General features: G+C 35.1%; 3 protein-coding genes across 3 annotated transcripts in view; 1 reads left to right on the forward strand and 2 right to left on the reverse strand.

Annotated features, from left to right (window-relative positions):
• The window catches only part of kif20bb (kinesin family member 20Bb), a 16,137-nt gene extending 14,474 nt beyond the window's left edge, over window positions 1–1,663 (reverse strand). The window contains exons 1-6 of the mRNA XM_016569577.1: window positions 1,531–1,663; window positions 1,349–1,438; window positions 1,031–1,150; window positions 781–919; window positions 274–458; window positions 107–168 (exon numbers count right to left, since the gene is read on the reverse strand). Of these exons, the coding sequence (XP_016425063.1) occupies window positions 107–168; window positions 274–458; window positions 781–919; window positions 1,031–1,150; window positions 1,349–1,438; window positions 1,531–1,632 (698 nt within the window). The 5' untranslated portion in view covers window positions 1,633–1,663. The remainder of the gene's footprint in view (window positions 1–106; window positions 169–273; window positions 459–780; window positions 920–1,030; window positions 1,151–1,348; window positions 1,439–1,530) is intronic.
• Window positions 1,664–2,091: 428 nt separating this feature from the next.
• On the forward strand, window positions 2,092–5,068 carry rpp30 (ribonuclease P/MRP 30 subunit). Its single transcript, XM_016569604.1, has 11 exons — window positions 2,092–2,313; window positions 2,729–2,784; window positions 2,863–2,919; window positions 3,001–3,066; window positions 3,156–3,224; window positions 3,355–3,444; window positions 3,820–3,936; window positions 4,015–4,044; window positions 4,136–4,173; window positions 4,275–4,354; window positions 4,569–5,068. Exons 1-11 carry the CDS (start codon window positions 2,232–2,234, stop codon window positions 4,676–4,678), a joined length of 795 nt encoding a protein of 264 aa, XP_016425090.1. The 5' UTR covers window positions 2,092–2,231; the 3' UTR covers window positions 4,679–5,068.
• A 78-nt stretch (window positions 5,069–5,146) lies between these two features.
• Window positions 5,147–8,078, reverse strand: LOC107753461 (ankyrin repeat domain-containing protein 1-like). The gene is made up of 9 exons (XM_016569605.1): window positions 8,052–8,078; window positions 7,303–7,446; window positions 7,120–7,206; window positions 6,940–7,047; window positions 6,741–6,839; window positions 6,004–6,102; window positions 5,812–5,910; window positions 5,634–5,732; window positions 5,147–5,340 (listed from the first exon to the last, which is right to left on the reverse strand). The coding sequence occupies exons 1-9, from the start codon at window positions 8,076–8,078 to the stop codon at window positions 5,254–5,256; spliced, it is 849 nt and encodes a 282-aa protein (XP_016425091.1). The 3' UTR covers window positions 5,147–5,253.
• Between the last annotated feature and the right edge of the window lie 7,336 nt (window positions 8,079–15,414).

Raw genomic sequence — 15,414 nt, forward strand, 5'->3', positions numbered from 1 at the left:
GTGGGGGGGGGGGATCAATGTAAAGTGTTTATGCTCATATTCACTGACAGAATGCTCAAAAACTATTTCAAACGCAGAGTAAAAGACATAAAACATTCAATAATACTTACTTTCAAATGATGAACAGCTGGAGCTGGACATGCTAGACAGGGTTTTCCGGGGGTCAATCTGATAAACAAAGAAACAGTCAATATGTGAGTATTAGTAATTTACTTTTCGGTGCTAAAAAACAATATACAATTTAAAAAAAGAGGATATATAAAAATCATTTACATCTTTAAATCGGCAAAGAAGGTTTCTCTTATTTGTAGCTTCCTCATCCTGCTGCTCTTTGGTGAGTCTTATAAAGTCGACACATCTGTGAGGCTTGATGTTATTTTGAGAATAATTTCTGCCTTCTATGCTGTTAAAGATCACATTTAATGACCTGGGCAGAACTCCACCATCTGAATCAGGGCCTACAACATAAAATAGACTTAAATCTATGTATGTATAGACAGCTATACATACATACATACAGTGCAATATATAATTAACTGAAAGTGAAGTGACATGTGGCCAAGTCATTTTTGCTGCGGCGCCCGGGGAGCAGATGGGGGTTCGGTGCCTTGCTCAAGGGTCTCACCTCAGTCGTGGTATTGAATGTGGAGGAGAGCGCTGGTTATTCACTCCCCCAACCTACAATCCCTGCCAGACCTGAGACTCGAACCCGCAACCGTCGGGTTACAAGTCTGACTCTCTAACCATTAGGCCACGACACATCTCATACAAAATTCTTACCAAAAAAAGTAAACGTCTTCCCAGCATTAGTAACTCCATATGTAAAGATCAAGGAATTTCCTCCATCCAAGACTTCTTTCACAAGGCTTTTGGTTGTTCCATCAAATATATCTCTTTGTGTCGTTTCTGGACCGTACACCTAAAACATGAATTCAGCAATCATATTACAGCAGAAGCACACTTGATAACATCACTGAAGCCTGTTTGCAATAAATGACAATGCCAGTGGTGACTGTGGCTGTCCTCATACCTGTGAGAACTGAAATCGTTGTGCCAGCTGTGACCCAAATCTCTCACTGTGTCTGGCTGTCAGAGATGCTCTAGGTGCCTTCAGAATCACGGTATCTGGAGGCTCAATAGAGATGCACTCCTGTTTGTAGAGATTACAGTCATAACATATTTCATTAAGCATAGTAAAAATATAGTTCACCCCAAAATGAAAATTCATCATTCACTTTTCATCCTCATGTTGTTTCAAACCCATATCCACACAATAAAAGTGAACACATATGGGTTATGACAGAATTTCTCAAAAATTGTATAAAATATGTCAGAATGTTGCTGGCACCTGTGATTCTCCTTCTGTTCTCTCTGCAATAGTGAATGGGCGGACACGGAGATAGACCTGTAGATGCTCTTTTTCCAGCAATACCGAGTCCTGTTGAAAACAGAAATATGAAACATGAACTACTACTACAGCCTAAATTCGAGGGCTTTAAAACATGAAATATGTTTGATAATAATAAATACCCTTGATAATTTGGAAAACTCGACGAAAAGATCTTTCCTGAGGTCCTCAGCCGTTATAGAGCCAACTCTCCCAGGCTTATGATTTAAACACGATTCCATCATCTTGACGAAGCCTATCAATACGTTTAGCTAAAAATGTTATCATATGATAACAAAATTTAAGTGGCTAACGTTACAAACAAAAGTGAAACAACAATAACGCATCGACTATTGAACGAGCTATTGCCTGAGATTTTTTCCAATTCAATTAAGCAACAATTTTGGACAAGATGTAAAAGTATCAACTGTGTGTTTTCATTCTCGCCAATTTCACTTACTTTTCGCTTTATTGTTATATATATATATATATATATAACTGTATCCCGGTTACATAGATAACATGCTTCTTTCCTGCCGTGACCGTAGCGGTTTCTCTCTGTTCAAATCGGACCAATCGGAGAGTTCGCTACGACGTAGCTTCGCCCCGAAAGCGGAAGTAAATTGTACTGTAGTTCTAGTTGACTGACACGATAAGCAAAACCAACGCAAAAATGGCATATGCGAACTACATTACCCATAAAACACAATTAACTTCTGGTTCACGCTTTAACGTGGAATGTGTTTGTGCATGTGGGTCTCATTACATTCGTTGAAATGGTTTAGATTTATGTGATAAGAAGAAAACTCTATATAGATTTGCGTTTGTAAAAACAGTGGAAAAAATGTCTGTGTTCATGGATCTAAACATCATCAGCAGTAATGATAAAAACAGACTCAAAAGCATCATAGAGACAGCAGCTCACCGTAAGTAGCAGTAATATTAGTTATATTTGCTGAAATTATGGTTAACACCAGTAGGTTAACTATCTACTTTAGTAATTATTAATAAGATGTTCTTTAATAATGCATTTTGATTGTGAAGGCTTAACCCATACCTTGCCAAACAAATTTTTGGAAATCCAGTAGTTCTGTTTTGGCTGGGGTCTTATAACTGATCTAAGATGGTAATTAGCTGGTTATTAGTTTGTGTGAGCTGGGAAACTATCTTGCACTAGCAACAAAACAACTACCAGTCCAGTTGGTCATACCAGGTCTGCTAGCTCATGACCAGCTTGGCCCAACTTTGATCAACTAGAAGCAGGGTAAACAAATAAATAGATCTCATGTACTATTGACGAACAATTAATTCAATTATTAACTTTCACTCTTTATATTTTAGTTGGCTACTCAACGGTCGCAATAAACTATGTGGTTGAACCACAACAGAAGAAACAGGTATGATATAAAGTAGTTAGACTAACCTGTACACTTTAAGAGTTCATTTGATGATGCTCTTCTTTTCTTGTATTACAGGAAATTCCTAAGCCACAGAGTGTGTCAGACATATTTGATAAATTCCCAATAGTACAGGTAAATTACTTTAGCATGTTTCTAGATCATACTTACCGATGATGGATACTGTTGATGAATATTGTGTGCTTTTTTTCATAGAGCAAATCTTCTCCCATCAAAGTACTGAATCGATTGACCATCATAGCCTCTGATGCATCTCATTTTGTAAGTTGCATGTTTATAATGAAGAAACTCTAAGAAATTTGCTAACATTTTATTTATATTGTGAAATTTGTATGCTATTTTCTTTCAAGAGACCAACCAATGAATACAAAAGCTTCGACCTTGTGGCGGTGTACCCCAAGACCGAAAAACTCTTTCATGTAAGGGAAATTGCAATTCTGAATTAGCTTAATTTATTCCATTTAGTATTATTTCTTTTCTTTATATTTCTGATGAAAACCAACAGTTGTGATATTAAAGTTTCTGTATATTTTCCTGTATCTGTGTCAGGCAGCCTGCATGACTTTTGATGTGGACATTATCTGCATTGCAGTGGCTGAAAAACAGCCCTTCCATTTTAAAAGGGCTCCAGTTAATGGGGTGAGTTATAGTATTTTATATCCATACCTAACAGCATACAAGGTGATTTTAAGCGGCACTGCGGCATTTATAGAACTTGGTAACAAAATAAGTAAAATTACAAATTTGTGAATATGAGGTCATAAAGGAATATATAAAATTAATGTCCTTGCAAAATGTTGAGTTGCATGGACCACTTTAATGATACTATCATGGTGTTTTGCATTCTTTCCAAAACTTGACAGCACAAGTCTTTCACTTTTTTATTATATGTTAAAAATGTCACCTTTTAATACAGGTTTGAAACAACATGATGGTTAATAAATAATGGTAATTTAGTGGTGAATTATCCCTTTAAATGATGTATCATCACTGTTATATTGTTGGTCACGTCAGGCTATTGACAAGGGGGTTTTCTTTGAGACCTGTTATGCGGCAGCCATCAGAGACACCACTATGAGGAGATACACCATTGCCAATGCCATCAGCCTCATGGAAGTCTGTAAAGGAAAAGTATGTTTTCCCTTTTTACACGTGTAAACCTTTAAAATGTGTTAAGCTAGTTCTGAAATTAAATTTTTTTTCTAACAGAATATCATAGTGTCCAGTGGAGCAGAAAGGGTAAAAAGTCTTTTGTAAATTGATATATCATTTCAGTGTTACTGTATTGTATAGTCAGTATGACATTGTTGTCTTTTGTTTTTTTCCTTAGCCACTTGAGTTGAGGGGTCCGTATGACATTGCCAATTTGTATCCTTTGTATTTGTGTATGAATAAATTGTATGAAAATGTCATGGTACTTCTAAAAGGCACTGTATCTATGTTGATATGTTCCTTCATTGAGATTTCAGAGGGCTTGTGTTCAGCCTGTCTGAGGGAGATGCCAAAGCTGCTGTTTCTACTAACTGTCGATCTGTCTTGCTTCATGGAGGTAAATGACTGGAAAGAGCTCAACTATTTCCCATTTCTCCAGTACAGGCTTAATTCTATGCCTCGTGGTCTTTTTTTGTTGTTAGATTGCTAGTTGACTTGCTGAGTATGCATTTTATACCGATGGGCATTTCAGTCTGTTTTTTGTTTTTTTTATTAGTTGTTAAAGTGTTATGTGAATGTTCATTGGTAATTTTCATGATTCTTTATAACAGAGACGAGAGCCACTGCATCTGGTGTTGTTTACACCATGAAGAAACCAAAAACTCCCCAGAAGCAAGAAGAATCTCCAGTATCTAAAAAGGCCAAAACTGAATTAGCATAGCCAGTATTTCAGAATTCATGTGTATTAATTTTTTTTTTTAATTGAAGATTAGTATTCCCTGAATCCTTTTGTCAACATCTTGCAATCCACTTTAAATTGAAAGATGATACAGATATTTTAAAAATTATATTTATTTAGTTGAGCTTTAAAAGAATTGCAAACAAAATTTACAGATAAATTGAACTAGTACAAAATTGCTTATTTCACATTAAGTGCATTCTGTCATAAAATATGATTTAGAATATCAATCATGCTCCGACTGAATCTAATCTTAGCAGTAGAGCTATTTCAGGCAATGCATTTCCATGTGAAGAGGAAGCTCTATGTTCCATTAAGTTTCTCATTCCTTTCTGCCTTATCTGTGGTTTAATAAAAAGTTAAAGTACTGTGCTTCAATTTCCAAAACTCTAGTAAAACTTTCACATAACTTTTCCATTTGAAAAAGGCATAATGTCATGCAGGGCTCAATAATATACCTTCCTTAGATATCAGATTCTAATATGCAGGCAATCTAAAAATGCAGGTTTTTGAGTGTATTATGCCCAAAGCGCACCTATGGTGGTCAAGTATTGCATCTACTTTTTTCCATCCTTAAAGTTGTCAAAGATGGTTTTAGCTTCATTCTGCCACTCGCAAACACTGTCCATTGGTGACTTTCCCTCCTGGAGAAGACAAAGGAACAGTAACCAAGCAATATTGATCCTAAGCCTTTACGAAAACGTCTTGGCTACTAAAAATAATTTTAGAGGGCTGTTTCCACACTAGCAAAACTAATAAGCTTACATAAGTATCAGAAGATGGTACTGTGCACAGCTTAAATAAGCATCCTAGTGAAATTTAGTGAGAATTGATTTCCTACATATAAGTTACAATTTATTAGTATCTGATAGCATCCTAATACATGAGCAACAAGATAAAAGTATATAGGCTAAGCATTACATTTAAGAATACTTACACAATTCTTGAGTTTTAAGTCACCTCCGTGCAACAGAAGAAGTTGGATGAGCTTGAAGCGATTCAGTCTGACCGCATCATGTAGTGGCGTGTCACCCTCCTGATGCAGAATGACATTTAAAGTTACCATTAACGTGTTAATTAACTTTATTTAATGACTGTGTTGCCAAATTTCTTACTATGTCTTTTGCATTGATGTCTGCGCCACAGTGTATGAGATGTTCAGCACATTCATGGTGTCCTGTCCTGACCGCTACATGAAGGGGAGTGCTGCGAAGCTGAGGACGTCAAGTGTAACCGATAGAGACAGTATGTCAGACCACACCAGCTATATTATTAAAACAGATTTGCTGTCAAATAACTGTTTTTACCTTGTCTCTGGAATCCAGTTTTGCCCCATGATTAAGTAGTGCTTCCAGCACAGGCAAACTGCCACCACGACAAGCCCAGTGAACTTCAGTTGCTTGAAGCTAATTAAACGCATCCAAAAGAAAAAGATGATCCATTCATATTATGCAAATTAGAAGAATAGAATAGATGTATTACAGAGAAATGCATGCTGCTCATTTTTTAAAATTATTTATTTAAAAATACATTAAAAGTAAAACTCATACAATATCACCTCTTCCATAAAAACTAAGAAGTTTAGTGTAATCTTTTTTTATAATCCATTTTGTTAAAATATAAAAAACAAAACAAAATCGTGGTGCAACCAACATGTGATACTTCCATGAAATGTCAAGATCAATAAGGGTCAAAAATTATATTTATGAATTAATTCATAATATTTGTTGAAATACTTTTAAATGTATTTTTAAACTTTATGAGATATAATGATGTGAATTAAAGAATTAAGGAAAATGTTACTACTTTTTGCTTGGTTACACCAGTTGCATTTTTAGTCATTAAATTTAAACTTTTCTTGAAAATGGTATAAAAGAGTATATTTCTGTATTAGAAATTGTCACATGAATTTGAAGCTTATGTTTAAAATATTTTCTTTGTCTTGATCTTGTACACTCTTTCTCAAGTGTTAATGTGTGTTTGTATTCATAGAAAAATTCAATGCACAAATATACTTAAGTATTATGTAAACATTATTTAATACCTTGTCCTTATTTTCAATTGAAGCACCGGCCTCCAGCAGCGTTTGCACAATCTCCACGTTTGCTTGTGAGCAAGCTCTGTGCAAAGCTGTTCGGTTGAACTAGTAAAACAAAAAAAAAGTATATATATATATATATATATCCTTTACATTTAAGTGCTGTCAGCATGCCTTTTATTCAATATGTTGGGTAAACACTCACATTATCACAGGCATTTGGGTCTGCACCTCTGGTGAGGTAACTTTTGATCATTGGCAATTTGTTATCCAGCGCTGCCTTCAGAAAGTCATCCTCGTCAACAAAATCATTCTGTGAGACAATGAGATGATTACTTGAGGGGTTGAAATCTCATTAATAATGATTGCTTTGAAGTATGCTTACCACTATCTCTTGTTTAGGCCGTGTTTTGTAGACTGGTGTACTTGTTTTTATCTTCTGACTTTCTAGGAGGTCATTAGTACTGTCAGTCTGCAAAATCATTCAAATATGATAAAGAAAATGCACTTCTAATAACATATGCTTCATTAGGTATACAAATGAATGCTTAAGAAACCTATATCTTACATTAAGACCATTTAAAATGACTTCACTGTCACACTGGAGGTTATAGGCTTTCAGATGCTGTTCAACAGAGCTTTTGCATTCTTCAGAAGGATGCTGTGCTACATTGTCATCCTGCTCTTTGTTTCCACTTGTGATGTCTGTAACCTAAAATAACAAAATTAGAACACACATATTTTGTAGACCAAAGAAATAACCACTCAAAGAGATAGTTCACCTAAAATCATATTCATCTTCATGTCATTCCAAACCTGTATGACTGACTTTCTTTGGTGGTACACAAAAGAACAAATTCATTGACTGATCATCGAAAAAAGTAGATATTTCCCAAAATATTTCTGTGTTCCACCGTAGAAAGGCCTATGCAGGTTTGGAATGGCATGAGATTTTTGGGCGAACGATCCCTTTTAAAACACTAGTGGCCATTTTAAAACAGCAAAAGTTTTGTATAAATAGTCAAAAGAGGTTTTATATGTATATACAGTCTATCTCTATTCACATTTATTTAGCAATTGAAGTATTTTGAAGAGGATCTTGTTTTTAAATATTTCAAATAATATAATAAGTAGGCCTGCTATTATCTGTTTTTAAAGGTAACAGGAGCCCAGAACCTAAAAATCCAAGATGCACAAAATAAACTGAAATCTTGAGACAAAACCATCAAATGAAACTATTTAAAATGTATAATGGAAATCACTAAAAACTAACTGCTTTTTAAATAGACATTTAGAAATAGACATATAAGCCCTTACCAGCTCATCGTCCTGTAGGATTCCCATGACTTTCCTTGAAAATTCCTTGTGCCAAAATTAAAGCGTCCAAGCCAAGCATCACTTATATATGTGGTGGAGATCATGCTCCTGTTGTTCAACTGACTCCTCCCACCTCTGAGGTTTCCACGTCACTGTGATGTCAGATGCATTTCGAAGGGGGCTGAGGGTGAAAAAAACATTTTCAGAAGTCAGATGCCTTTGGGAACATTTGAAGGAATGGAAATGAAACCTGGGGAACTTGATGTGCCGCCATATAGGGCCCCCTGTCTATCCAAGGATGACTTACGGCTGACCACGAAGCCCAAGACACAGAACACCACTCCACATCACACACAAAGATGACAGGAATTGTTTATGAAGTGATATGGAGACTTATAACATCATAATCAGCTTTGACTGTCTCATATATTAAGGGAGTTGTCTTCGTTTATGAGGCTATTTTCTTCTTAGGTTTCATCACTTGCATTACTTCTGTTACGAGAGCAGGTAAAATTGTCGCACCCTGTGACTATTTTTAATTGAGCTGCCCATGAATCACTTACAGTAATGAGTCACATGGGTGGTTGTCTTGCATGGCAGCTGCTATTTTACTAGTTTTCCACATGTCCAGGGCCTATAAAACTATGAAATGATGCAGTAAAGATGTGAAGAATTTATCTATTAAAGTTAATATTTTTCAAGGCTTTCTTAAGTGCTGTGGGAGGCTACATACAGCATCTTTTAACAAGCAGAATGTTACACTGGTTAGACAGAGAGATATTTCCCTCCATAAAATCTAATATTTGTTTGCAGCATTAGCACCAAAATGAACAAATATTGCCAGTGGTGTCTAACATGCAACATAAGAGTGTTTTTGTTCATTTATTAATTGAAACTTCAGAATGCACTAGTATCAAGAAGTCAAGACACTGCAAGAAGTTAGCAGTGTTGCATATAGTGGCTTACAAAAATAGAAGTTAAAGAACATTTTCTCATTAACATGTTTCTAATAAAATAACTATCAAGAAAACAACTGGATAGATATATAAAATTATAATGTTTGTGAGACGGCTTTCAATCTAGGGGCATCAGTAGGTTTCTACAGAAAATTTGAGAAAAAAAATTATAATGAACATTTTAGGGCTGCCAAAGGCTGTAAAACTGTTCTGGAATTTTGGATTTTGCAATCAATATAAAATGTAACATGATGTTTTGTCAAAAAATAGGGTTGATAATTTAGTAATCCTGTAAATACATTTGTAAAAATACATAATGGAGACATTAATCAAAATCATTTCATTAATGAATCAAACAGAAGTTTTTTAAGCAAATGTTGATGAATTGTGAACCTCCTGCATCATTAGCAGGGTCTGGGATCCAAGCATCTACAGCCTTCCAATTCGGTCATTTATGATTAATGGAAGAATGATTTAAAACTGCATTTTAAGCATAATACGTGCATTGCATCTCTCAGAACAGGTCAAATACATTGATATGGGAATTATTCCAATGAGATAATAATGAGACTTTCTGTATTATGTAATATCTTGATAATGAATTTAGACCATAGGTCAGTAGGATATCTGATATGTGAAGCTTCCATGTTGTGTTTTTATCTGTCCTCTTACTAAGAGTGTTACGGAAATGCTTGTAAAAGATGATCTGTAACTAAACACATTGCCTGAATATCTATCAACCATTTCTGGAGCTTGTAACAGCCTCTACCTGCTCTTTTTAGACCACATGCAATGCTGTGAACAGGTTTTTTTTTAGTTTTATTTTTAGTAAAGAGACCACTTGAACTTATCTGTGGCTTAAAAAATTGTAATCAGTATTTTTGTCTGTAAATTATCTAAACATGAAATATGTAAATATGTTTAAAAAAATTTTTTTTTTTTTTGCAGTGTTGAGTGTGCCTCTAATCTGAAGGTATGTATCACATGTTCATGCTTTGAGTTTCAGTCAGGTGGTACTGTGACTGATTTATCTACTAAATGGCACGTGTGTTTCTGGAGCTTGTAACAGCCTCTACCTGCTCTTTTTAGACCTCAGGTCTGACAGTCACATGCAATGCTGTGAACAGGTTTTTTTTTTGTTTTATTTTTAGTAAAGAGACCACTTGAACTTATCTGTGGCTTAAAAAATTTTAATCAGTATTTTTGTCTGTAAATTATCTAAACATGAAATATGTAAATATGTTTAAAAATTTTTTTTTTTTTTGCAGTGTTGAGTGTGCCTCTAATCTGAAGGTATGTATCACATGTTCATGCTTTGAGTTTCAGTCAGGTGGTACTGTGACTGATTTATCTACTAAATGGCACGTGTGTGTTGAACTTGTCACCACGCAGCTCAGCATACCGTGAGCAATATTAATATGCAATATGAAATATGAACCTTGTGCTGACACATTTTTATGCACTAGGGCTACATCAAAGATGTGCCAGGCAAGTTTTCAAACCTTTCATCACATTGAGTGATAATATCATATGAAAATATTACTCAGTGTTGATGCATGAAGCTTAGCAGTCATATTACAGAAGAAAATAATTAAGCATTGAAATAATTGGCAGTGCAATTCATCTGCAAGCATTCAGTGTCCTTTACTACTCTCTTAAAACACTTTTCATGCTCTTGCTAGTAGTAGGCCTATAAGTTATCTAATAACAATGTATAACAGAGTGAACATAATATTTTTATGGCTAAGGCTACTTTTTATAGATAACAGTTGATCCTAAATACATAAATACAGCTTAATATTATTTAACTCTTTTTGTATAATTTTCAATATTTTCCTTTGCTTGGTTTTTATACCCACTGACAATGTAAAAAAGTATGAAATTAATTTTCACACAATAATAAATAAAACTGTGATCCTGGACCACAAATCCAATCATAAGGGTCAATTTTTTGAAATTGAGATTCATACAATATTCATACTGAATAAATAAGCTTTCCATTGATATATGGATTGTTAAGATAGGACAATATTTGGCCGAGATACTATTTGAAAATCTGGAATCTGAGGGTGCAAAAAAAATCTAAATATTGAGAAAATTGCCTTTAAAGTTGTCCAAATGAAGTCCTTAGCAATGCATATTAATAATCAAAAATTAAGTTTTGATATAGTTACGGTAGGAAATCTACTTTCCTTAATATCATAAGGATTTTTGGCATAAAAGAAAAATCGATAATTTTGACTCATACTCATACATATTGTTGACTATTGCTACAAATATACCCATGCTACTTATGACTGGTTTTGTGGTCCAGGGTCACAATTGTGTTTTTGGCCTGTCCCACCATAGAGGCCTTGACCTTCTTGACTGTTTCCAGCAATTAAACCACAATGTAAAAATTGAGTATCTATTGAATATCTATTGACCTGATATTCATATTTAGCTGTGTCCCACATTTTGCATGCAACCATTTTACAGCATTTATTTATTTGTTTGTTGGTTTGTTTCCTGTTATTCATTCATTCATTCATTCATTTATTTAAACCATATTTATGGAAAGTGCCCTGTAGTTATTTTATAATAATATGTACAATACATTTTGTATTGTATAATGTGTCTCAGATTTCTCATGTAGACCAGCTTTTCTATGTTTTATGTAACACGTATGTACATATTCATGCTATCCGATGGATGTAATTGTATTTTCACAGTGTGATCAGTGTGACTGATGTGAGGTGCTGAGTGAGCAGACAGCAGTGGGACTGGAATGTGTGGAATGCCTCCTAATGAGCTGAGCCGCTGAGAGGGATTCAGAACCCAATACATCTGAACCTTCTCCACAGAGTGCCAACAAGTAGTTAGTTAGGAAGAAGAGCAAAACATATGCTAATTTTTCTTTACTGCTTATTAATCTACCTGAAAATTTTCATCATTTGTAACTGTTCAGATCCTGAGATTTGATTATAGTTAATATTATAAACTATAATATTATAGTTAATAGAAAATTCTCAGTGTATTTTATATGTAATTGTAAAATTGTGTTAATTTATTTGAAGGAATTTGATTCATTCTCACATTTGTATCTCCATTATGGGCAGAGTGTATTTGTTTGATGCATTCATATAAAGTTAAGTTGCTTTTTGTCTAGTTCTTGTATAACACGTGTTTGCAACGTTGAGCAATGCAGTGCTGAAATTTGCGTGCTCACGAATCCTCTCATTATAACACACGAATTGTACACTGTAAAAAAAATTCCGTAAAATTTACGGTAAAAAAACGGCAGCTGTGGTTACCAAAATTTTACCGTAAAAAATACGGTAGCAACATTTTAGATTTTACGGTTTTAACTTAAATTTACAGTTAAATACCGTAATTTCATTAACTGATATAATGTTAATATACCAACCTATTGAAGTACTGAAATCTGTTTTGTACCTTTGTAATACACTGATAACCACCAAATGCAGGTGGTGATGAGAAAGTCGCATGATGAACCAAAGCCCATCACAAGCAGCTTTTAAATAATAACATATATAGAAGGTGCACAGCGTCATTCACACAAACACTAAACACCATCATGGTAACACACATGAAACTGAAATAATGCAATAAACATTCATTTAACAACATTAGGTGTAACACACAACCCTAATATACAAAACTGATAAGAAAAAACTAAGAAGAAACATAGTTATTTCAACAAAAAAAACATCAAATTTGAAATGTAACGCAGGGAATTCAGGGAATGTCAATTTACGGTTATTCACTGTAAATTATACGGTATTTTCATACTACCGTAAAATTTATGTCCAATACATGCAATGTCCAATACAGTTTTTCACCGTATATAGTAGAGGAATTTACCGTTAACCATTTAACAGGTTTTTACTGTAGCATTTTTACAGTCTTTTACCGTTAAATTCACGGTCATTTTTTACAGTGTAGACATTATGAAAGATTCATTATGCATATATGTATTCTGTTATAACAGAGATTTGTGAGATTGCGATGAACTTAGATGTATTTTAGATATTATAAATGCAGCGCTCTTTGCTGGCATTCTGCCATGCCAAAACATGCACGCAGCAGCCGCTTGCTTTAGTTAAAAATAACAGTGTTCTGTGAATGCTGATGCTTTAATAACAAATATTTATCGGGAGCGTGTATGCTGGGATATCACAAATTTCATGGAGGAAAAAAGTAATGTAACTAATTACTAATTACTTTTGAAATAAAGTAATCAGAACAGTAACGTGATTACTTTTAAAAGGAGTAATCAGTAATCAGTAATTTGATTACATTTTCAGAGTAACTTGCCCAACACTGCATCTGAGAATATGATGTGCACAATGAACATAAATTTATATGGTAAGATGGGTGAAGAAGCCCCCTTAAGAATAATGTGGATTTACTTTTAAATTAAAATATGAAAAGAGGGACAAGTATATACTTATACTTGATTGCAAATGATTGCAAAGATACTATTTAAACTGAACTGAGCTGAATGAAAACCCTTTATTTTGTGGAAAACGCCATGATCATAATTAGAGAAAAGCAATGATTGTAGCACGAAGAAAGATTACAACTAAAATTTCTGAAAGTTACAGCAGTCAAAAATTAGTAGGAAGTGTACAGGCCCTTGCTTTGAATAACTTCAACACATCTGTGGCCACAGGACATCACTAGTCTCTCACACTCTGCTGATGCGATCTTGGTCCACTCTTCTTCCAGTCTCTTCCACAGTTCGGTGACTGTAGTGGGTTTCTTAGTCATAACTTTGTCACCAAGGATTTTCCAGAGATTTTCAATCGGGTTTAGATCAGGACTTTTGGCTGGCCATTTTATTATTTCAATGTTTTCAGCTTCAAGGAACTGCTTTACCCATTTTGCAGTGAAAATTGCAGGCTGATTAGACGATGAACACAGGGAGGGAACCGTATGTTGCCGCAGGAAGTTCTGATAAACATTTGCATTCACTCTGCCATGTAGCTGTAAAAGAGGCCCAACTCCAACCATGACACTTCCTCCTCCTTATTTACACACTTTGGGTTCAGTCTTTCCCCAGTTTGACGACAAACATAGTTTCCCATTGGACCCAAATTAATTAAACTTGCTTTCATCATTGAAGTGAACTTTGGACCAGTTCTCTCTGTCCACACAACATGCTCCTCAGCAAAGGTTAGTCTAGCCTTTTGATTCTTTATGCTGATGAGAGGTTTGATCACTGCAGAGTGGGCTGTCAGTCCAAATTCTCTTAAACGTTGAGACACTGTATGCCAAGACTAAACTTACCCTGTTCAGCACTGAACTGGCAAGCAATTCCAGCTGCAGTGTTGAACCGATTGCCCATTGAGATTCTCTGCATTATCCTGTCCTTTCGTGCATTTGTGCAACCAGCTTTTTTGGGGGGACTTGAATGAGTTTTTGAATGAGTGACATTGTAAAGATGCAATATTCTAGAAATCACAGATTTGGAATGACCAACTTCTCTCGCTATGGCTGCTATTGGCCTTTATGGACAACCTGCTGTTGGAGGGTTTCAGTCACTTTAGAACGGCTCACCATCTTGCAAAATAAGTGAAAACTGGAAAGTTAGGCTGATAATTGAATAGGGTTTGTCAGATAATTAAGGAAATGACCAGAAGGTGCCAGATTAACACCAATAACTGGAGGTATCTCAAAAGTATTCTCTAATTTTGATGTGTTCTTTTTCAAATATCTCATTTAAGTTTTTTATACTGTGCTTCAGAATATACTTAACACATGAAATATGCTTAAAAAACTGCACTTTTACTCCTGTTAGGAGAACTTCAAATAGGACTAAGCAGTGACCTCGAAATCTAGGAAATTGTAGGTTATTCTCTAAATTTGATCTCCACTGTATATATTTATAAACTCTTCTGTTTGACATTTTATTTTGACAAAATATTAAATAATAACCCCATGTATTACAATTAGTATTAAAAAAAAAAAAAAAAGTTTCTAGAAACAACATGCCACTTGGGGCTGTCACGAATCCGGTCCGTGGACTTCCATCCGATCGCCACCAGAGGTCACTCGTCCATCCTTCTGCCTGTGTTTATTGGATTACCCCTCTTGTCAAGCCCTCTGGATACTGTTCGCCGATCGTAGACCCACGCTAGCCCAAGGAATATTCTTGGTCTTGCCTGTGCCATACCTGTTTGCCGTTGTTCGACCCTGCCTGTGTTTTCACTCTTGTGAATAAAAGCTTGCACATGAATCCGCACACCTCTCATCTCATCAGCCCCGTTACAGAATACTCGGCCATACAAGGACCCAGCAGTTTTTCTGAAGAACATTGGCCAGGTATGGACACGGCAAGGATTTTGTTAGCCCTTAGACAGGGTCCGCGATCGCTGGAGAACTATGTTCGTGAATTTTTAGTC

Source organism: Sinocyclocheilus rhinocerous, unplaced genomic scaffold (assembly GCF_001515625.1).
Source record: "Sinocyclocheilus rhinocerous isolate Xijiao unplaced genomic scaffold, SAMN03320098_v1.1 scaffold2216, whole genome shotgun sequence".
NCBI classification, from domain to species: Eukaryota; Metazoa; Chordata; class Actinopteri; order Cypriniformes; family Cyprinidae; genus Sinocyclocheilus; species Sinocyclocheilus rhinocerous.

What these genes read in the sequence shown, in the direction of transcription:
- LOC107753461 (XM_016569605.1), bottom strand. Translation starts at nt 8,078, where the DNA reads ATGGGAATCCTACAGGACGATGAGCTG. An exon ending in TCATTTTAAATGGTCTTAAT is followed by an intron (nt 7,207 to 7,302) that starts GTAAGATATAGG and finishes ATGATTTTGCAG; the next exon opens with ACTGACAGTACTAATGACCT. An exon ending in GGCCTAAACAAGAGATAGTG is followed by an intron (nt 7,048 to 7,119) that starts GTAAGCATACTT and finishes ATTGTCTCACAG; the next exon opens with AATGATTTTGTTGACGAGGA.
- rpp30 (XM_016569604.1), top strand. Translation starts at nt 2,232, where the DNA reads ATGTCTGTGTTCATGGATCTAAACATCATCAGCAGTAATGATAAAAAC. An exon ending in TGTCCAGTGGAGCAGAAAGG is followed by an intron (nt 4,045 to 4,135) that starts GTAAAAAGTCTT and finishes TTTTTTCCTTAG; the next exon opens with CCACTTGAGTTGAGGGGTCC. An exon ending in ATCTGTCTTGCTTCATGGAG is followed by an intron (nt 4,355 to 4,568) that starts GTAAATGACTGG and finishes TCTTTATAACAG; the next exon opens with AGACGAGAGCCACTGCATCT.